Source organism: Lissotriton helveticus, chromosome 3_1 (genome assembly GCF_964261635.1).
Source record: "Lissotriton helveticus chromosome 3_1, aLisHel1.1, whole genome shotgun sequence".
Lineage (NCBI taxonomy): Eukaryota > Metazoa > Chordata > Amphibia > Caudata > Salamandridae > Lissotriton > Lissotriton helveticus.
The window spans coordinates 914162590-914185342 of NC_136061.1; the positions used below are offsets into that span (position 1 = coordinate 914162590).

Below are 22753 nucleotides of genomic sequence, written 5' to 3' on the forward strand. Positions count from 1 at the left end.
AAAGTTCTGGCACATCAGCTCGAGAATGATATTCTGGTACGACACCAAATAGGAGTGACCTGGACCAAACCAGGCAGAGTGATGTGTAGTTGTAGCTGTATCAGTACTACAAGTGAACAGCAAAACTGCTTACCTTTGTATGAGGCAACCTCCCCAGCCAGCTTATAGTCTCTACTTTTCACCCATTTCCCCTCAGGAACATTTTGTTCTCCTTTGTGTTATGTGACTCTAGATTCCTTGAAGAGCTACCTTGACATTTAAATTAATGGTTATAGTGTGTTAGGCTGATTATTCAAGTCCAGTATTTCACTACCTAGCCAGAAGGTTTCATATGTCCTTGGCTTCCTCTTCTGGGACATCCTTCTGGGTGCACTTAATCATTGTTTAAGTGGTGGCATGCAAAGTTGCTACCTAGAGCAGCTATCCCCTTGTCAAATAAAAGGCTAACATGATAGACCAACCAGTGTGTCGAGCCCCAGAGACTCAGAAGTCTGCAAAATATTCACACTAGTCAACTATGAAGTCAATCTGTAACAACTCCATTCTTCACAGTTTGATGTAATGAGACACATTTCTCTTTAACACCATTACCTTTTAAAAACGCCTACATTTTCTCCAACTATAAGCATTCCTTTTACTGGGAGGAATTTTGTTTAAAGTACCCTCTGACAATCTTTTCCAAAATGTTACTCATTCCTTGCCATTGGTAATCAAATCTCAATTTTCAGTTCATCTTGGCAATGCCTTGGCGATTTCTTCAGTGCGACATTCCAACCACTTTTTGATGGTAGCAACCCCAGTCAAAACAGATTTTTCAAACAGCTTCTCTTGCAGTGCCAACTACCTTTCTAGCTCTTCTCTAAACTTGCTCATGCCCGACAAACCTTTCACACCCACTCTCTAACCGATCATAATACCAAATATGTTTCTAAACTCCTTTATCGAATCACCTTTCGCCAGAAAACCCTATGTCAATGCAATCTCTTTCCAACATCTCCTCACTATCTCCATCTCTTTGACCACTGGAAAACTTAATTCACAGTGAGTGGTTCACTGGGTAAACTCCACCCAGAATCTATGATCCTTTGCTTTTAGATATTTATGCTCTCTCATTCACACTTCGTTACTTTTGTGTGCCGTTTACACATGTTCACAATGATGCTGCCAACATCCTTTACAATGTGGTGTAATGTCCCCTCAAACCTATGATCAGGAGTAGTTGCGTTCAACTCTCTGGTGTTTGGGGACTCAGTGATAAAGCAACTAAACCTTGCTTTGAATTGATACTTTCTCTAACCTTTTTCTCTCTTCTTTCAATGGAAGACCCCATCCTGAAATTTGACCAAAACACTGTTAAAGCTGTTAAAGTGTTCCTTACATTCCTGCATATTCTTGCCAGAAACAAGAACATGATTTTGAGAAGGCTGAATTTCTAGAGGGCATACAAACATATGTTCCAGAATCCTTTGAAACACCAGGTGCTGAGTACTCTGGACCACTAAATCCAACTCGAGGTATAGAAAAATGGGTGTGAAAATCCACAACCATACGTTTGTAAGCATTCCCAAACTCCTCTCCTTCCCCTTTCCATCATAGAAAGTGTCAGATTTTTACACCAAACACGGTCTGGTATGAATCCCTTTCCATTGTGGGAAGGGGATTCTCCATGAGAGAGACATTTCTTATGTAGAGAAAAAAAAATTTGCATTTGCACAAGAGATCTTCTTTCTCTGTGTGAGAAGGGAATCAAAAGTGAATATGTATAATAAAATCAAGTGCACATTCTTTTCGTATTGTTCTCTTCCTGCGAATACGGTAATCAAACTTATGCGAATATATTTGTGGTATTTAATCACAGAAGTTTATCATTTCAAGTGTAATCATTATTATAAAACCAAAGAGTTTTTAGACGGTTGATAATTGTGTGTTTCATTTTGTTGCCTTTTCAAAAGGACACTGTAATGCAATGAAAATAGCTGAAAGGCCACGATACCACGCATTTTTTTTTAAATTTTATTCGGAAAGTCTTCAACAAGCTTCCAAATAATCTTATAAAAACTGTATACAAAGAGCAATGAGCGAGTGACGATCTTCTTGTCTGGCTATAATGGGGACAGGCATAACTGAGGGCTGCTGGAAGGCTATCAGCCTTCACTGGGTGGCTGGCTGCTTTGGTGATTGGCAAGCTATCTGACTTGGGTTAGCACACTGATGGAGTCATTAAAGCCAGGGGGTCAGAAAACCAAACTCTGCGGACTCAAGAAAATCTATAAAATGTAACAATGGTATGATACCTATAACTCTAGACCAGCTAGTATGGCATAAACATGCAAACATGCAACCATTGCGGTATGGCCCCAGTGGCGTTCTTCTGATCCTCTGCCATCTGTTTGGGATACAGGGGAACTTTGGGAAGGTTAGGAGAGCAGAGGGTGAACAAGCTGAGACAGCAGCAATGGAGAACATAACTGGCAATGACAAAATATGGGATAAATAAATCCGGGGAGATAAAATGGAAAGGGGATGAGGTAAGAGAAAAGTCTAGCCTGAAAGAATAGGGAGGAGTAAAGTGAATGGGTAGGGGGTGGGGAAATCGCCTGAGAAGGTGAAGAGAGAAGCATCCATTGTGGAGGAAAAAAGTGTAGAGATATTAGAATGAGGTCCACAAAATGTACTACAATTCATATGCCAACAACAAAAGGGAAGAGTGCATTAAAAGGAGTGCAGTCAAACAATACGAAAGCAACTGTGGCAAAATAGTCAATGACAGTCCTGTCACATAGTATCAGTCACTAACCACCAGATGCAGACAAATGTGTTTTCCGCAAACAGATAGTTGACGTGAAATAAATAAAGGAGGCTCCTCATCATCTCCAGTTGAGGGGAGGAGATCGATCAGAATCGCTTAATTGGATATCGAGTATTCCACCAAGAAGTCAATATTGACAAAAGGGGCTGACCTGAGGTGAAGATCAGTGGGAGCTGTTCAGAGTAGGTTTTCCCACATATGCAAGCTGGCGTTTGTAAGTCAATTATTCGATTTGGTCATTTGACCTTCAAAAAAATGCAAAACCTACTGTGTTTATAAATGTAAGTATGTATACAGCTGCGCAGTTGGAGCCACAAATACAATAAGGAAGTCACCAGGAGCATACTGTTAGGTTCTCTTCTGTTGTCAGTCATATATGTGCCCATTTTCTTTTGGGACGGGCTACACTGCTGAGATATTGTGCATCGGAACAAAGTTCTGAGAGGAACAATCCATCAATGTACTTCCAGGGCACAAGGGGTCGAATCAGAAACGATACCAGCTTCAGAGTTATTCTGATTATTGGCCCCTTCTCGGTTACAGCCTGGAATCCAAAGGTGAATACGGAGGCACGACAGGCCCTTCTTCAGCCTATGCCACAAGTCACTGCTCCTCAGTAAGTAGACAATGGGATTGATCAGGCAGCTCAAGAGACAAAGGTTGCTACAGAACGCAAATGCACTCTTGATGCCTTCAGTAAGGTTACCAAACAAACTGTACATCATAAGAAGCAAAACCGGGGCCCAGCATAACATGATTACTGCGAGAACCAGGACTAAGGTTTTTGCAAACAGGACGTTTATTTGCATTTTGGCCTGCTGAGGCGTCTGCCCGGCTTGCTGCCTGTAGTCGTTCATGGACACAACGTGCTTGTGGGCTTTCAACAAGATGTGGCTGTAGCTATAGACAATAAAAGCGAGCAGTAACATGACCAGGGAGATCCAAAATGTCAAGTACTGGTTATCAATCAGGGGAAAGAGTTCTGAACAACGAGAATTTAATCTACAACAATTCCACCCCATTAAAGGCAAGTAAGCTATAAGGACAGCTAGACACCACATCACAGCGAGAGCCACCAATGCTCGTTTCTTCGTGACCACGAACTTGTATGCAAAAGGCTTGTGTAGGCAGATGTAGCGATCGAAGGCGGTGAGCAGCAGGCTGCCAAGCGACACTGTGAAAGAAGCAGTGACACCGCAAAGTTTCAGTAGGAAGACGTTAGGCGAGCCCGCTCTTCCAAAAACATGAAAATCCACAAAGCTGTAGGTGAAGCAGATGCTGGCCAGGAGGTCTGCCAGGGCCACGCTGGCAAGGAACAGGTAAGAAGGCTTTCTCCTGAGGTAGGAGGATGAGAGGATGACACACAACACTACAGAATTTTCTATAATACACAAGGATCCGACAGTGCAGCTTAGCAGAGTGAGAAGGGTTTTCTGCCAGGTGGTGGTCAACACCATGTAGTATTCCAGGTGCTTGATCCCTGAGGCGCAGTCTGTGGCATTTTCCATACCCCATTCATCCATTCTCTTTTGTGGGGTAGGGGTTCTCTTACACAGTCCCTTCACTTCACAGTTTACATTCAGAGCTGGAAAAAAATAAAAAAAATATTAGTAATATCTTCTAAATCATAGCTAAATCATCCTGAATGAAAACACCAAATCCCTGAGAAAGTGAATGGAAAATAATATTTAATAAAATCACATCTTGTTGCTTACATATACGTTTCTACATTGAAATACTACTGTGTTACTTCTGTGGATTGGTAGTGTGCAATATTTGGTGCATAATCAGGCGCACTGGGGTTATGAGATTCTGCAACTGTGTTGTGTTCTTCAACGGTATGGATTCACTGTCTTTGCCACTAAATCCACCTTCTGCTGCATAACTAGCAAATTTTTCCAACTGAATGGAACAAATGTTACAAAAAAGGACCACAGGTGGTTCTGCACAGTGACAGTGCCTTTGCAATTGTTAACTGGTTACCCTTCAACTGCTGACTGCTCTATTCAGATGTTAAATTGGTACTAATGGGATGAGACGTTTGCCCAGACAATAATGTTGTAAATTGTCAAAACTGTCAGCTAACACGGCCACTAAATATACGGTGATCGGTTGTATAATTTGACTTTACTTGGTGCATAATGTAGTCACCATTGCAACATAATTTGGTTCTCCATTGCTGCATAATTCTAGTGGCCCAGTGCATAAATCAAGAGGCTGGAGGTGTCGTAAATCGCAGACCCTAAGCCCATATAGAAATGATGATGCAGACACTGTGGTGATGCTTAGTGAACTGGCCACAAACACGTCACTCAGGCCCTTTTATTAGCAGGCCCACGTCACTCGGTCTACTCACTGCCTGTGGTTGACGGGTGTGTGATGTACGTGCTTGACCTTCAAGGATGTGCCTGGTAAACTTATACCTGCTGGGACACTAGAACATGTCCAGCAGGACACAACAGTGTCCATCACTGGCTCATGAGAGCCAGATTTATACAATCTTTTAAACATAACTATGTAAATTATTTGCATTTCGAGATAATGAATACAAATTTAGCCCATGGTAAGAGCATGATTTTTTTCACTGATCTGGCCCTCTTGGACGAAGGTAGGAAATGCTGCAACCCACCAAAGGCCCAGTATTTTCTTTTTTTTTAATCAAATTCATCCATCAGTTTATTACATATTTGTACAACATTTTTGTTATTCATCTCAATATACAGAAATACAAGAATCTGAAGGTATCTAGCCTGTTCTTTAATCGTGTGGCCCAAGAGTAATTTAATGATGACCTCATCAGTAAGCTCCGAAGGAGCATGTGCGCCCTAAACATGGACGGATTGCAAGTAGGCTCACTGGAATTAACATTTAACTATATCTTTTATGTTCTCCAGAATAAGTCTTGTGATCTTGGAACAATCAGCCTAGACCCAGAGTCTTGGGCCATAAAGTTGTGAATGTAAAAATCTAAATTTTCAACACGTCTTGAATCACAAACCAGTTTGATAAAGGAACGCATCCAATTCCAGCCAAAAACACACACACCTGCAAAGTAGCAGAAACTAAAATCCTTTTGCTTCTAAGGCCTCCTTACAAAAGTGTGATTGTTTGTGTTTTGTGTGATGTGGATGTATGTGTTAAGGGTCCTAAAATGACCTTTGGAGCGGTGAGATTTAGCTTTAAGTGTGTATGGTTGACAGTGGTCTTGAAATGTATTTCCAGTGGTGCCACTAAATCTATATCTATATCAGATGGTAATTGTCTTTTATGTCAACAAAGACTATGGACTGCAGTGCCTCAGATGGTAATTGTCTTATGTCAACAAAGGCTATGGACTGCAGTGCCTGGTCTATGTCGTAGTAGATCTAGCAGAACGTAGTATTTTTGCTATGTTCATTACGAACAGTGTAGCAACTTGCAAGCAATGGTTGTAAAATAAATTTTTTAAAAATCCCTGTACTGCCCAGCGGGCGTCTACCCTCCGATAAGGACTTGAAATCTCCCATCACATATTTTCAGTAGGAGTACCCAAACAGGTTCGCAAATCATAATGCCAAAGCTCCCAGCACTACTGCCCGTGCCCACTTCCTCTTCTAGCGCCAACAAAAGACCTATTAAGCAAAACATGAAATTTAGTGATGGAGCAGGCCCAAAAATGGTCCGTAGATATGAGGCAAAGCTGAGGAGTCACTTCAGCTTTATTTCATGGATGCTACTCATTTATACCACAAGTCGGCAATCTGCACTAAAACATTTTATATCAATTTTAATTGGTGACAAGAGATTAGTATGGATGATTCAGAGGTGGATCTATATTCAGGATTCCATTCACTAAGTTACTTAGGTATAGTAAAGTTAGGGAGTCTCTGTACTACAGTCCTTAGCATGGGCGTAGCTTTAGGAGAGGGGGTGTTACACCATCCTAATAAATGTATTATCTGATAAATATTTGAGTGGAGGTACTTTCAGACCGGTATTGTGAGAAGTCAGCCGTATTTCACCAAGATTTTGTACATACACACAGAAAAAAAAAACCACACTACCTCTCTGTTTTGAAAGTCCTCAAACATATTTGTTATGTTACATATTATTTTGTTCTATTAGTCCTCCTATCAATCCGCTATCCTCTCCCTTTCCACTGTCCAAACGGCCCCTCTGATGCACCTTGCTGGTGGCATAATATATTTAAACATGATATGATACTGAATATCGGAAAATCTGAAGCACACACCCCAACCCTTACTGATCAAGCTACACCCTTGGTTCTCAGTGCAGAGATTCTGCCACAAGTATGAAGATTTGCCAGGTGTATGAAGATTTGCCAGATGTACGGAGTCTCTGCACTCTTTACTACAGGTAAATACCTTCATGAATCGGGCCTCAAGTGCGCAAATTGAGTGGGTACTACCAGCACTCTTTTTGGGGGGACTGAAACTTATTTTTGAATCATCAGACCTTGTCTGAGAACAAGCGAGAATGGCAGCAAAGTTGGAAAGGAGAAAGAGGAAAAGAGGCATAGAAAAACCGTGACGAAGAGAGAATGTAAGCATGAATAACGGTCTGTATACTGGTAGAAGAAAGACACGCGGAGAAATACAGGTGGGGTGTAGCTTGGTCATTCAGATTGGGGCTTGTGAGCTCCAGATTTTCCGACAATCACGGTGGTATATAATGTTAAAATGCATTATACGACAAGCAGAGCACATGAGGGTTAAAGAAGCAGTGGAAAGGGAGATGAAGGAGTACTGGTAGAGGTAATAAGTGAAAGAAAGCACAATATTCTGTATAATAAGCATTTTTGAAGACTTAAAAGCGCACACACACTCTTTCCCCCTCTTTGCTTTCAGTTTGTTTTGCCTTGGTATTCGGCAATGCAGTCGCTCAGCAGCGGCGCCTGTGGGCTTTTGATAAAAGTTACGGCCTGTCAGAGCTTTAAGTGGGCCAGGTCCTGCCGGTGCTGACCATAAGCAGTTTTTAAACGGGGACCTCAAAACGGGTGCCTATCGGGATCGGTTTTATGGCCTAGCACAGACGGTCCGTTTTTTTTGCAGACTGCAGGGAGAGCATGCACAGCAATGTGCACATGTTCATTTTGCTCACTTCTCACTAGTGGAAAAGTCACAGCATGACATCATGCCAGGTGAGCATTGTAGCCGGAAGGAAAATCCTTCAAAGAGGATCTTTTTCTCTGTGGATTTCCCTTCTCTTTTTGCAACACTTGAGCAACAACATTGTCGTGGTGCCAGCCATTGCAGTGGGGACATCGTAAGAAGAACCACCGACGACCGGACCAGCACTTGCTTAAAAAACTGAAGTCAGACAGCCAGAGCAGGCAGCCACCAGCAGGACCCTTGTCTAACCTTTTACAGTGAGCGAAGAGCATGGAGCCTGCAGTGTAATCCAGCCACAATTGAATCATTTCTCCTCCCCCCCCTCTTCCAAAGCGGTCTGCTTGATCCTGTCCCAGTCCCAACGGCACCAGCAAGTTTAAAGCCTGCTGAACGTGAAATCCACCTAAACTTAACGATTTGGATGCTGTATTTTCTGAAGGTGGGATAATTGGAGGAGAGATAATTGGTTTGGTTTTACTCGCTTGCTAACTCCAGCACAACAGAACAGGCTCCATGGTTGGTTTCCTAGCTAAGCACCAAGCCAGCAGTAGCTGGTTTACCAAAAACGTCTGATTACATAGAGGGATGGGGTTGGGGGGATGAGGGTGAGAGGGACTGGGCCTCATATCACCTCTATGCTTTACAATGTTGGTGCAGACAGGAAGTGTGAAATTTTGCAGGTAGCGAACTTGAGCGATGAAACTTTTATATTTGCGAATGAGTTTGTTCAAAGTCCATCGCAAAGAAATAAATTATCAGAAGCAAGGGCCTTCTACTTTTGAACAAAAGTGGGCATTAAGTGATGGAATCAGGTGTGAATTGTCAATGTAGCACACTGGCTGTGGTCAGAAGTGAACAGAGTTTGCAGTTTAATTGTTTGTCATTCCCAGAGCTACTGCATATCAGACATAATGCAGGACAAGGGAGTCATTGTTGGACCTGTGATTGTCCACTACCCCATACTGCATGAATGGTGAGCTGCTGTTCGTGAGCAGTGGGGGTTGGTGTACTGCGATTAAACTAATGTATAGCAATCACTGTTCAATCTTGCTTTGGCAATTTATGAAATCGTTAAAGATACAAAGTGATATCACCCCATTAATTGTGATAAGCTATAGAGGAATAGATGATTATACATATTGGCACTTAGCCCTACTCGTTCTATGGGACGCTCCCAGTTTCAGTAGTAGAATTTTATAAATTTAATTATTGCAATACAGATCAGTGCTGACTAATTTTGCATTTGTAAAACTGAGTAAATACTGTTAAACTCCACATCTCTACTGTGTGCATTGTGTACTAATTTCAGTGACCTATTTTAGCCTGTTTGTCGTTATTTTAGGTTCTGGTCAATGCAGAGATGGAAAAAAGTACTCCCATTACCATGCTGTAAAGAACTGATCCATTATACGGAGGCGGTTGGAAAGACTATGAACATTTGGTAATGTTTTCTGTTTTAGGAGATAGGGCAACTACAGTTCCTTATTTCTTGCCTTTTTTTATATAAACAGATTTTATAACCCCCTATTTTGTTGTTTGTTTGAATGTCGGTGAATAATTTTAATAAGAAAAGGATGCTACCTGTTTTTTTTGTTTCTCCTCAAGTGTTGGATGTTGCTTTTTGGTTTCTAACACCATTAACTACCAGTCTGTATGTAGATCCGTGTAATTTAGTTCTGTAGTTTATACAAACAAAGGGTTTCGTGGTGAAAAATAATGGTACAATGTTCTTGTTGAAATGCATTAGGACAATTGTCAAACTAAAATGCTGCTTCCTTAGTTTAACCAGGCAGAAAGACAACTCTATTAGCAACAGCCTTCTTATTCTGCTGCTCTTTGCAATGGAGTGGCCAATAAAGACCATTTAAAGACAACATTAAATTTCATTCAAACTTCATTCAAGTGCTAGGTTCAGCAAAGCACCCCAGACCATTTCCAGCGCAGCGGATTTCCAGCTCCCCAGGATCAGACAGTGGTACACCGTCCTCACTCACCTCAAACTGCGACTCCACCAAAATCTGCCCGAGACTCAGCTCCATCCTGCACCAAGGCTCAGCAACGCCAGACTTGCAATCCTCCAAACTAGGTACGATGCAGGAGAAAGCCTCAGTAATATTTATTCATAGAGTTGTGTCTGAATAACCAGCATGTCCTGTAAAAATAAAACGAGGCTCTCAGCTTCATTAGCCCTTTGCAGAGATCTGGACAATAGAATTGGAGGGTTCGGTCAGAGACCATCTCGGGAAACTGTATAAAACCATGTGCAAACCAGACCACTGAGGGGATGGTCCCCCCCCCCCCCCCAAACATGGGAATACTAAATTACTAAGATGTGTGCAGGATGAACTGGCAAATATCGGTCGTGATCCGCAGTTTGGGAAGCACTTATTTAGAGCGAAGTTATGAAACTATACATGTCCATTTGTTTTGAGTGCCATTGTGTGACAAGTCTGGTTGCAAATATCGGCATATGGACTTTTAGAGCACCGGGCAACACATTTTGGGCCTTCAAGATCAGGAAATCCTTACAAATTTGGTCAATAAAACAAAAAGCTAAAGCTGCCTGGCATTCCTCAGCCAAAAATTAACAAAATAAAGATTGAACATGCCCTTTCTTTTTGATCTTGAGATTTTTTATCTTGTATCAGTGTATTAAGTTACATTGTTTGAGCAGACTGCTTTTTCTTAAACCATTAAATTGATCATTCCTACCTCAACAATTAAACAAACAAAACTGAGTAAAAGCGACACTGCTAAATGCTTGTGCAAATGATCAACTCAGTTCCTAAGGTGGCAACAATTAACTGCACTGTGATATGTGATTATACCTGCCATCTGGAGATTGTCAAATAACTGGCAAACTGCTAAAAAAATAAAATAAGTTCTGGGATTCTTTCCATTTAGGTTTTATCCTCAAAGTTGAAAAAATTAGCTGCAATGGTTTTGCAACGCTGAATAGTTTTCTCCTGAAATGTTTGAGGTCATATGCACCGTTTACTCCCTGAAACTTCATTAAAGATATTTTAAAAGAATTATGTGTTGTGTAAAAATTGTACAAGTACTTCAAAAGCTACACTCTGTAAACTGAGCAACAAAAAAAAAAGTTCAGTCTGTTGATGTAAGTTAGCAGTGACTCCAAACTACTAGCAAGACTAACTAGCTTCCCTTGCCATTGACAGGGTGCTAAAACTGTTGAAAGAATTTTGTAAGAAACTCAACTGCACAATGAGATCCTTTGAGGAGCAGCACAAAATGAAGAGGAACATCTGCTTGCCGGATGATACTTCAATGTTTAATTGATCACTGGAGTAAATTATAAACATTTTGTTGCAGATAAGAAGCTAAATATTCTTATCACCTGGAAACAAAAACCAGTGGAGTATGATTTTCTTTTTCAGGTACACCAGTCCAGCCTTCAAGCAGGAAGTTCTAAATTTAACATGGCTAGTAGTGGCTTGTCTGCTTCCGCTTTGAAGCGCAAGTCTCTGCAATCTTCAATGTGTGACTTCCTACCATCACTGAAGCAACAGCGTATTACAGGGGAGGCTTGTCCAGAGAAACCAACTAGCGAAGAAGCTAGTAAAACTCTGCAAGAGTCTGCCAAGGACTGTTCAACTTTACAAGGACTTCAATGTGTGCCAGAGACAGACACTGCCAAACACCCTGAGTGCTGGACCACTAATCAGTAGTATTACTTTCAAGATGGATATAAATAGTTGCATCTGAAGTCAGGTTGTTCTTCGTGGAAACAGGCTAAATTAACAGGTCTTTCAGTACACAATAATACCCAGGGCATGTGCATAAGTCAAGTGCATGTGGATGGCAATGTTGGTCCTTCCGGTGATAGAAAAGCTTTTTAGGCAGAAACAGGTCACAAATAAGATTACGGAGCATAACGTGAGTGCTGCTCATTTGGCAGCTGAAGACATTCTTACAGCTAAGCAGAATAGATTGGTGATGAAAGTACAAGAATGTAATGCAAAACACATGAAGAGCACATGCAGGGTATCTGACACTGCCTACTACTTGGCAACAAAAGATCGCCCTTTCGCAGACCACCCTGAACTAATTTTTCTTCAGACAAAGATCAGCAGTGCAATGGGCCGTGTATAGCACAGCAATGTGGTAGCAACTGAAATAATCAAACACATTGCACTGGAAATACAACATAGGTTGGGTTGGTCCGTCATCAGAAAACACAAAAAAAATATCACGGTATGAATTGATGAGAGCACAACTATTAACAATACTTCTACCTTAATCATCTAACTCTGTGGCATTTTTGGAAATGAAAGTACCCCAGTGACCATCTATTTCAGATAATGGGAGCTGGCATAAACAAATGCCCATGGCATAAAGGCAGCTCTCCTAAGCTACTTGATTGTGATATGTTCTGATAGAGCAGCATTAATGCTTGGAACAGGAGGAGGAGTAGTAGCATTGCTGAGATCCTGCCTCTCTCCAGAACTCCCGAGGCGTCTCCGGGAGCAACGCTGTTTTTTTAAAACACTCTGACATTTCTTTTGGAAAGTTTTAGCCGCCTACCTGCGCAGCTCTTCAGCGCTCCGGACCTAGCGCTCCAGTCCTTCCTGGCTGCCCCTGTCCTGCACGCGACCCAGACCGCCTCCGCTCATCGCCCCCTCCTTGCCTGACTCATGGAGTGGGACGGGCGGCTCCACCATCTTGGGCGGGTCTGGGCTCGGCGCTGCAGTTCTTTGGCCCCTCCCCCCTTGCCACGCCCCCTGATCCTCCTCCCCATGTGTCCCTTTTTTATGGTTGCCCAATCCCGGCCGCGCAGCGGACGAGCGCAGCGGGCGCGACGAAGGCGCGACGAAGTTAAGCCCGTCTGCGCCCGTCCGCGACGGGCCGGGACCAGGGACCATGCACTCTGCCCCTTCTTTGGTGTACACTTCTGCTCAACTTATCGCTCTCACTGCTGTCTCCCCACCCTCACCCTCACTCTTGCGACACCTTGACACACTTGGTATTCTTGTCTCTTCCCCTCTTCACCCGATTCCGGTTCCTACTAGTCCCACTCCACCCGCTGCTGACCCCCTTCTTGTCCCTTGTTCCCCCCTCGTCCCTGTCCCTACTGTAGCTTCTGCTTTACACCCGCTCTGCCGTCAAACATCAGACAGCTCTCTTCAACCTCCTGACCACGGATTCCCCGGATTTCCTCTTTCTGACTGAAACTTTGTTCACTGCCGATTCCCTTCCCGACCTCCTAGCCATTCTCCCTGACACCCATTATGCCCTCCGGGCTGATCGCCCAGACGGTAAGGTGGGGGGGAGGGGTGGCGATGATCATTCGGTCGACCTTCAAATTTCAACTTCTCAATTACCCCCCCATACCCAATGTGGACTACCTTGTGGCTCGCTCTCTCAATCTTTCTGCCCCCCTCACTGTTGTCCTTGTGTACCGTCCCCCTCAATCTATGCCTTCCTTTGTAGCCTCCCTTCAGGACCTTATGGCCACTCTTGTGGTCAACAATTCCTCCGTCCTTCTGCTCAGCGATTTTAATTATTGGCCGGGCGACCCTAGGGAAGACCTCCCCTCGAAAGATTTCTCGGGCACTCTTCAATGTCTAAACCTCACATCCCATGTCTCAGTCCCTACTCACGCCCTGGGTCACATCTTGGACCAAATTTGGTCCTCACGTCCCATTGTTTCACTCCTTCTCATATCCCCATGCGTTTGGTCGGATCATTTTATCATTTCCTTCTCCATCCATCTGGGAGCGGTCGACAAGCTCCCCCTTCCGAAAAACATCTTAGCTCGCAATTGGAATCGGACCGACCTGGACTCCCTTTCTCTCACTTTGGCCTCCTCTGCTCCCAACCTCACTAATCTTCCTCTTGGATCCCAGGTTAACGCTATTGGCACATGGCTTTCCTCTTCGTGCAATCTAGTCGCCCCGCTCAGAAAGATCAAGGCAGTTCGTCCATATGATGCGCACAAATGGTTCTCTCCAGAACTTAAAATACTTAAACTCGACCTTAGGCGGTCGGAACGCCACTGGAGACGGAACTAATGTCACTCCCTGCGCGCCAAATACAAATCACTCCTCACTGAATTTAAAAAAGCGATCTTAGCGGCTAAAACCGCATACTTCACTGAGAGAGTAGCCCTCGCGGCCAATAAACCCCATGAAATTTTCTCTCTGGTCCACAATCTTGCCATCTCTGATCACTCCACCCCTAGTTTAGTTCCCTCACAGTCCCTCTGTTCTTCACTTAACGACTTTTTTTATCGACAAGATCGTGAAGATTAAGGCCAACATTCCTACAGTGCCTCAACCCCGTCCAACTAGTCCCTTCATCTGTCCCTCGTTCTCTTTCGCTCTTTTCCCTCCCATCTCCACCGATTTATTTTTAAAACTTTTGGTCAAAATCAAGTCCGGCTCTCCCGTGGATTGCGCGCCTGCACGCATTCTTAAAACTCTTCACCAACTGTCCTGCTCCCCCTCTTGCTCTTCTTAATTCCTCTTTGGCTCTCGGATCTGTCCCCTCTTCCTTTAAATCCGCTATAGTCCTCCCTATTCTAAAAAAACTGGTCTAGATCCCTCTCTTCCTTCCAATTTCCGTCCCATTTCTCTTCTTCCCTACCTCGGCAAGATCCTTGAAGCTCATGTTACTTCCTGCCTCTCCACTTATATAGAGGAGAACGGCCTCCTTGCATCCCATCAGGTGGGATTCCGCCCGGGCCACTCCACGGAGATGGTGGTCCTCGCAGTCTTGGACGAGCTCAAGGGGAAGGCCGATTCTAACCTCCCTCAAGCCCTGGTCCTTCTCGATCTGTCCGCTGCGTTGGACACGGTTGACCATTCCATCCTTCGACCGTGTCAGCGCAGCGGGCATTCGGGGCACGGCCTTTTCCTGGCTGGCGTCCTTCCTTCGGGATAGGTCCCAAGCAGTTCATCTCCCCGGTTTCTCTGCTCCTCTCCGCCCAGTCACTTGTGGCGTTCCCCAAGGTTCCTCTCTTTCCCCCCTCCTTTTCCCTCATCACCTCTCTCCTTGAGCTGGGGGTCTGTGTACAACTACGCAGATGACCTCCAGCTCGTCTTTGATCTTTCTTCTACCCCTGATTCTCTTCCCAAGTTCTGCTCCACTTTAGTTTTTATTTCTGACTGGATGAGCGCTAACCATTTGAAGCTCAATCCAGACAAGACGGAACTTGTTCTCACTGGTGGCCCCTCCAACCCTTAGTCCCCTGCACATTGGCCCTTTTCTTTTGGTCCCCCCCCGGTGCCCGCTTCCTCTGTCCGCACTCTTGGTATTAAAGTCAGTCATGACTTATCTATGCACAGTCAGATCAGCTCCGTCGTGTCTTCTTGCTTTCTCTCTCTTCGTTTAATTCAGAAAATTTCACGTTTTTTTCTACCGATGCACTTAAATCCATAGTCATGGCCCTTGTCATCTCCCGCCTCGACTATGGGAATGGCTTGTACGTGGGCATACCTGCTTACGAATCCCGCCGCCTACAGGCCATTCAAAATCAAGCTGCTCGTCTTATCCTCTCCCTCCCTAAATCTTCTCATATCACCCCGGTTCTCAAATCACTTCATTGGCTTCCTGTTCGCTTCAGATCCTTTTTCAAATTGGCCTGTTTAGCTTTTCAGGCTCATTCCCGTTCTGCGCCCCGGTTCATCACTTCTCTTGTCTCTTCTCATGCCCCGGTCCGCACTCTTCGCTCTTCCTCTGTCTCTTCTTCATATCCCTCGCTTCCGTAAATCCAGAACGGGGGGCACTCGGTTCTCAGTCCTGGCCCCCCAGTTCTGGAACAGTCTTCCTCTCTCTATCCGTTCCATTCCCATCTACACTCACTTCCGCAAAGCTCTTAAAACCTTCCTCTTTTCTCAGGCATTCCCTTCCTAATCTCCTTGGATTCCCTCTGTTGAGTTCTGATCAGGTCCCCAGCGCCAGGGAGCCCCTCTGCCACCGTGCGCTTTATTAAATACTTTATTCAATCAGAATTTACAAATCTTGTACGGAAATGGCACTGTCTGGCTCACAGACTAGAACTTGCTGTGGCAGGTACAGTTGGAGATGGTGGGGCTCAATCACATCAAGATTTTCATGAACTTTTATGCCATATTCAGCAGGTCATCAAAAATACCATAGCTCTAAATCTAGCCGCCAGTGAGCTACATAAACAGCTTCAGAAAATTGGGAAAGGCTTGATACTAGATGGGTAGCATTCAGCTACAGATCTGTGAAAGCAGTGTGGAACTGCTTCCCTGCCTTATGTAAACATTTTGAGGATGCTTCTAAAGACCCATCCAGATCCATAGGAGACTGGATTAAGTATGGAGGTCTCTTAAAGAAGCTTACATTCTATTCTTTTATCAGAGATTTGGGGGTAATGTGTGATGAACTCCAGCAACTCAAAGACTTTTCACTCTCCTTACAGAGGAGGGATATTGCAATTGTTCATGCCCACAGACTTTTGGTCAGTCAATTACGTATATTTAGAGCAATGAAGGACTCACCAGGTGTGTTTGCTTCTGCGGCTCAGTGAGCAGTTGTCAAGGGCAAATTCAAGAATATTTCTCTTTTCTCTGTTGCTCTTAAAATCAGTTTTACCAAAGTCAGCATGTAAATATTAATAAACAATGTGCCCCGGATTCTAAAGAATGAACTTACAGCCAGCTTCAGTGTGTTAGATGCAGGCAACTTGCCTGCTGGTAATGAATGCATTCTTTATGGTGAAACAGATATACAGAAGCTGTGTTCAGAGTTTCAGCTGCCACCAAGAGAGACTATCCAAGCTTTTAGACTTGGAAAAGGCTTTGGTGGAAAGAAAACCCCTGAAGCATTAAAAAACAATTAGTTGCTTGCATGGAAACCCTGCCAGCAAGTAAAGCACTTAATTGCTTCTCCAACTACTGCCTCTCTTCTTGTAGAGACCATTTCGTCATGCTTATGGGTAAAGCTCAGTAGTCCTCCATTTGAAACAAAGCTGTATGTAAAGAGTTTTCTGGCAAAAAGTACAAGGTCTGCTGAAGAATATTGTTGTGAGAAACGCCATCAAAATATGCAGAATGAATATCTTCAAGCGTTTTGGGAAATCCTGCAATAGATTTCTTTGTAGTGTAAATATTGGCTGGGAATCACCCACTTTGAAGATCAACTGTAAATAGTGCTATGCAGCACCAGCACAAGTGGCCATGTGAAGGCACCAGAAAATAGCATGCATTGGCCAATCCTATAAGCCTGGTTTGTGAAGGTTAATTTCATTTTTATTGCAAGAATGTGCACAAAAAAGAAACGTAGAAAATGTGCCCACCTAAACATGGCTGCTATGTGCGGTCATTAAACCTTTTGAATTTCAAATTAATTCATTGTTGTGGCCATTTTACTAGTTATTTTGTTTTATAAACTTTGTTGTGCCATGTACTTTATTATAATAAATCACCAGATAACTTCGCTCCCAAATTGCAGTCAGGTACAATGTCACCTAAGCACTTTATAGCTTTGGAAACAGTGACAGAAAATAAATCCATATTTAACTGGGCACCCAAAGTGCAGGCAAACTAAATAACTGCTATTTAAAGTTAAGATTGAAAAGAACTACAAGGAAAAAGCACACGTTCAACCAGGCTTATCTCTGACGAGATAGGAACTAAGATTTTGTGCAGTCACTCAAAGTGAATGGAGCCAGCAGGTAAAGTGGACTAACTCACTTTCACACACTTCATGCTGTGGTGGGTGGAAGCATAATGAGAACAACCATTTAACAGACCAATTGGCGATTGGGGAAGCCTGCTGACCAAAAGCCCCACTATGTATGTATATTTTTTAACAGTTTTTGGGAAAACGATAGTCCAACGAGACAACTAAAGGTAACCCAAAGACCAGACCTAACAATGTAGAATAGTCACTCATAGTGAAAAGGGGAATCAAAAAGAGAAGCAGATAGAAACTGGGGACAAGAGAACGACGAAGGGAGAGGAAGGGCACTAGTTAAGGCACTGAAATGATGGACTTGAACCCAGTGACAGAGAGAGACATGGAAGAGTCTGAAACGCCCTTGTAACATAGGTAAAGGCAGGCCGACACCAAGTTACATAACATCGGGCAGCAGACAAGACTGCACACACCCAGTAATATCAGAAGTGCTTTGAGAAGGAAGACAGATACACCTGTTGACAAAGGTAGGGGGAAAAGAGTGTCAAATAGAAAGCTCGAGACAAAACCTAAGAAAGGTGGGTGCCCACCAACAGACAGAGCGCGCCAAGGGATGGCAGAAAATGACAAGATATCAAGGAGTAGGGACAGCACTATATCGAGACAACTAGTTAGCCATAGATAAAGTAGCAGAGGGCAGTTTACCAGATATTCACTTGCATAGGAAGAGATAGGGAGGGACAGACGGATTCCACTGGACACAGGAAAAGGCAAATGAATAATAGATATGTACTCCAAGGTGAACTGAAATAAACATGTATGGGGCATATTGACACCTAAACACACACAGAGAGCCAGGGTAGAGACAGATTTGCACGCATTAATACAACGATGAAGAAAGAAATAGATGTGCCAACCGACACAGAGTGGTTCCTGGAAGAAGAGGGAGGTAGAAAACAGGCACAGATGGTGAAAGGAGAGAGAGATAGCCTGGCATGCAAAGGCAAGGAGGAGAGAAATGAAAGAGAAAGATAGGCATCCCAAAAAGTTAGACAGTGAAGAGACAGCCAGACAGCAGAGAGAGCATCCAAAGAGATAGAAACAGACATTAAGACAGCCAGGCATAGGCACACGTTGAGAAATGGAGAGACTGACAACTATGGACTGCTTAGAAACAGTGAGAGGCAGACACCATACAAGACCATGGGAGAGGGTGAGAAACAAAGACAACGTTAAAACCATGGATGAGAAACCGATATACAGGGACACGATGAAACATGAGAGGATATATATGAACATTTATTACAAGAATCGGAGGAAAACTGAGAAGTTCCCAGAAAAAAAGGAGAGACTTACAGCAAGGACAAGGGGATCAATGAGGAGAAGGGTGGAGACAGAAATAAAGGCAGGAAAATGAGAACATTTGAGAAGAAACAGGCAGACAACCTGGGATAAAAATATGGTTGGTGATGAGATGCATACATTGTTTCAGTACTTCTTGGGACAGCTTTGGGGAGATAGAACAAGAGGGGTTACACAGGATGAAAAAAAGGAGAGATTAGCGTTTGCCTCCTTAAAAAGGTCTTTCAAAATGGCAAATGGAAATCTCATTGAAAAATAATTACTCCTCATTCTTGTTTGGCCGCAGAATTCTGTAAAGTGAAGTAAAGTGAAACAAACTGGAATTTCGCAATTCTGACAATATTGGGAAATGTTTGGTTTAAAGATGGCCACCACGTTTCCTCACTCATCAGGCAACTTCTTGGGTGTCAAACCACTGCAGCGGGAAAGTGTCACTATTCGAGCAGCTAAAGGTCTCTTGCCTCCTGTGGCTCACAGCCTGCAGCTCGTGCAAATACCGGGAAGTTTATCCTGATGGTGATCCGGCTTCAAATATGCTAAAATATCCAAAAAGCATAAGCACAATCCCTGACACACAGGAGATTAATGCCATCACTCACAGTGATGGAAACCAATGGCTCAAAGTGGGTTGACCAACTGCCTCATACTCTATGTTGTGTTGGGCGGAAGCAAAATGTGAATGAGATAAACGGATCAATGGATGAAGAGAGTTAGCCGAAATCCACTGTAGGGAAGATTATAGATCATTTTTTAGCAAAATCAAAAAGGTCTTGACTATCACCAGGCCTAAAAATAGGTCTAAAAATGTCCTTGTTTCCATGGGAAGTAGAGTACCAAAAGAGCATAAAGTTTGTATTGCCTGTAGCTCTGACAATCCTTGCACCACAGCTGTGTTGAAGACCTTTCTACAAACTCCTGCTTTAGACAGAGGTGGTCTCCCAAAACTCTATTTTCACACCTAGAGATGGTTTTCCCTTTCCTTAGTGGTGGCTAAGGCAGGAATACTACAACACTAAGATTCTTCAGGTGCACACAATGGATGATTATGTTATCAAGGATAATTTGTGCATTGTAAGACGAGTATGTGGATATGCTTGCCATTCTGCTTTGTATTATTGATCTCAATAAAATAAATATATTAAATGAATCTTCTACCGTTGTCTAGAATAGGTTATATTTCGCATTTTGTTTTCTGGAGGGGATTAATGTAAATTATTTTGTGTTACATACAAAGGTTCTTTCCCCCCCAAAAAAGATTTAATCGCTGTACTAACATAGCACATTTGACGTGATAGAGCATGATGCATGGTAGCAAGCATCCCCAAGTCATTGCCAATATGGCTAAGCATTTTGGGTAGCCCTACAGCTAATAGCTTTGTGGATTCCTCATAATATCAGGAGCAAGAGTCTGGCTTTACTGCCCGCTGACTGTCAGCCTGGCAGTATCAAGAAAAGAGAGGTCTCTTGTCGGCACACAGGGCCTGATGGCATGCATTTCACTGTTTGGCAACTAGGTAGCATCGTTTGCAACATGCAGTCAAGGGAAATATAAACATCTAGGTTGAATGTTCAGTGTAAACATGACATTTTGCACAGGTCGATTATTTCTCATGCCATTTATGCTCCAGTTATTTGGTGCAAATGGCGGTGCACAATTTCCCAGCACATGTACAATCTATGTAATCAGCTATCTAATTAGGGACAGTGCTTGGATCTCTTTTGCCTTGAAAGGCATTTTGCTACCTCCTTCAATATAGAACAAAAAATGCTGCTAAGGGGCTCTCAGGAGCCCTCCACTGTTAGTATATTAGACAACTGCTTGGCATTGCTTTGCCTGTGAACCCCATTGTGTCAGTGGATCCAGGTGGTGAACATTAGCGCTCATTTCTGGGGATCAGGGCATGTTTTTCATTATCAGACCAGTGGCAGTTCGTGTTAAGTATCTTCAAGGCACAGCCCTGCCACCTTTGTGGCACCACAATGATGTGATGTTTCACTTGCACAGCTGATTATTAGGCTTAGCAGTGTTCACAAAAACATGGCTTGTGTTTTCATGAACACTGCCAGTGAGCCTCTGCTCCAAGCTCCTGATGACAGAAGTAGGAGGAGGGGGCTGAGGGAACTGAGCAATGATCCATTTGCATACTGTTTAAAAACAGCACTCTGTAGATGAATATCTGGATTACACATGTGAGGGGTGTTGTTCAACTACATACTCACACAGGCACACCATTTTATTTAGCAGACATTCTCCGCTTGCCTAGGTAGCAGAGTATGTCTGCTAGAATGAGGATATCAGGGACTGAGTGCATCCCTGAGGCCAGTGTGAGGACACAGAAAACAGCAGTGGCTGGATTCTCAGCCTTGTCCCTGCTTCTGACAGGGCTGGGCTTCCAGTCCTTTTCAAAGAGCTGGGAGAGTGCTCAAGGTAGTCCCTCCTTAATCCTTGGCCCTGCTGCGCTATGTGCCTCCCTTGTTGGGAATCATGGCTTGTTGGTTCCGATGGCTAGCACTAGACTACTGCTCTGCTACGGCCATGAATGAAATGAAATCGTACTTTTATAGTGCACTTATACCCTGAGGTGTCTTGGCGCTGTACACATACCGCTTTGGAACCCTTCCTGGCTTTTCCCTGTGAAATGCTCTCTCCTGGGCACCCCCAAGGTGAAGCCAGGCATCCCAGTGCTGTTGGGGGCGTGAGTTGCCAGCAAAAGCAGAAAGTTAAGGAAATAACATTGCTGTTTTTCTGTGCATGTGAGTGAGAACTGTGTTTGAGTGATTGATTGAGAGAGAGTGTGTGTTAATTTAGCATGTTTGTGAGTGTCAAGGAGAGTTAAAGAGCATCAGAATCAATGTGAGTGAATGTGAATAAGTGAGAGGGAGTGTGTGGGAGTTAAGCAGTGTGAGTATGTTAGAATGAGTAAGTGAGGAAGATTGTGAGTGGGAGTGAGTCAAGGATGCTACTAATAATAGTGCAGCAGGTATAGTGACACCGGGGCCCAGAGTCTTGAGGAGCCTGCTGAAACATTTATTAAAGCAGAACACTTGCACCTCAGGAGTTAAAGTCCGAGCCTCTATACAGCAGTAGTTTTGAGTGAGGGTCACTGATTGTGAAAGAGTGAGTGTGTGCAAGGGTGTTTGTGAATGAATGAGGATATGGGTACATTTGTGTGAGTGACAGTAGGTGGAAGGGAGTATGAATCAAAAAGCAAAGGAGTGCTAGAGTGAGTGAGGGAGGAAAGGGAATAGGAGTAATATTGAGTAAGTGTGTGGTTGTTAGCATATTTTATGCTTGCGAGTCTGCTGCTGATATTAGCATAATTAAGATATTTCTTGGCTCAGGGGTCACAAAAGAAAAAACGTACTGTTGCTGGCATTCAAAAGTCATTCTTGGCATAAGAGATGCTACCCATCGAAAAATGTGGGCCCTGGTATAATATTTGTAATTTGTGTCATTATGGAGGAATCTATGGTAATATGATGGTGCCGACACGCTTGGGGTAATTTTCAGCTGCCATGGCACATTGGGGGATTGAGGTCTCTTCAGGGATGAAAAAACGTTGTCTGAGAGATTGGGGATAATTTATGACAGATGGTTCACCACAGAATATAGGTGATATCAATGGCAAAAATGTGGTGCCTGTAGTGTTCTAGTCGGTGGAGCAACCGACGGAACAAGTCACACCCACGTGACTCCAGTTAAATAAATAGCGTCTACGCAGGCACGTACGCCAGTTGGGCGACGGCGTGAGAGACGATCTGCATAGCACCTCATTGTCCGAGTGATTATTTAGCAGTGCCACAGTGTCACCCCCACTGCCCCCAGTCCGTCACTCTCCCCTGT

The 22753-nt window shown here is 43.7% G+C and overlaps 1 protein-coding gene and 1 long non-coding RNA gene across 4 annotated transcripts in view; one reads left to right on the forward strand and one right to left on the reverse strand.

The window, feature by feature from the left end:
- LOC144823076 (uncharacterized) overlaps window positions 1-22753 on the forward strand; it is a 359545-nt gene that overhangs the window by 9110 nt on the left and 327682 nt on the right. Inside the window, exon 2 of the long non-coding RNA XR_013608728.1 lies at window positions 9263-9361. This is a non-coding gene — a long non-coding RNA (uncharacterized LOC144823076). The remainder of the gene's footprint in view (window positions 1-9262; window positions 9362-22753) is intronic.
- The window catches only part of LOC144823075 (cannabinoid receptor 1-like), a 114373-nt gene continuing 93386 nt past the window's right edge, over window positions 1767-22753 (reverse strand). For 2 of the 3 annotated variants that reach the window (XM_078681248.1, XM_078681247.1), the window contains exons 2-3: window positions 9915-10072; window positions 1770-4394 (exon numbers count right to left, since the gene is read on the reverse strand). In XM_078681248.1, the coding sequence (XP_078537374.1) occupies window positions 3265-4332 (1068 nt within the window). In that variant the 5' untranslated portion in view covers window positions 4333-4394; window positions 9915-10072 and the 3' untranslated portion in view covers window positions 1770-3264. Of the gene's footprint in view, window positions 4395-9914; window positions 10073-22753 lie in introns of all 3 variants that reach the window. The other variant, XM_078681249.1, reaches the window with a different exon arrangement.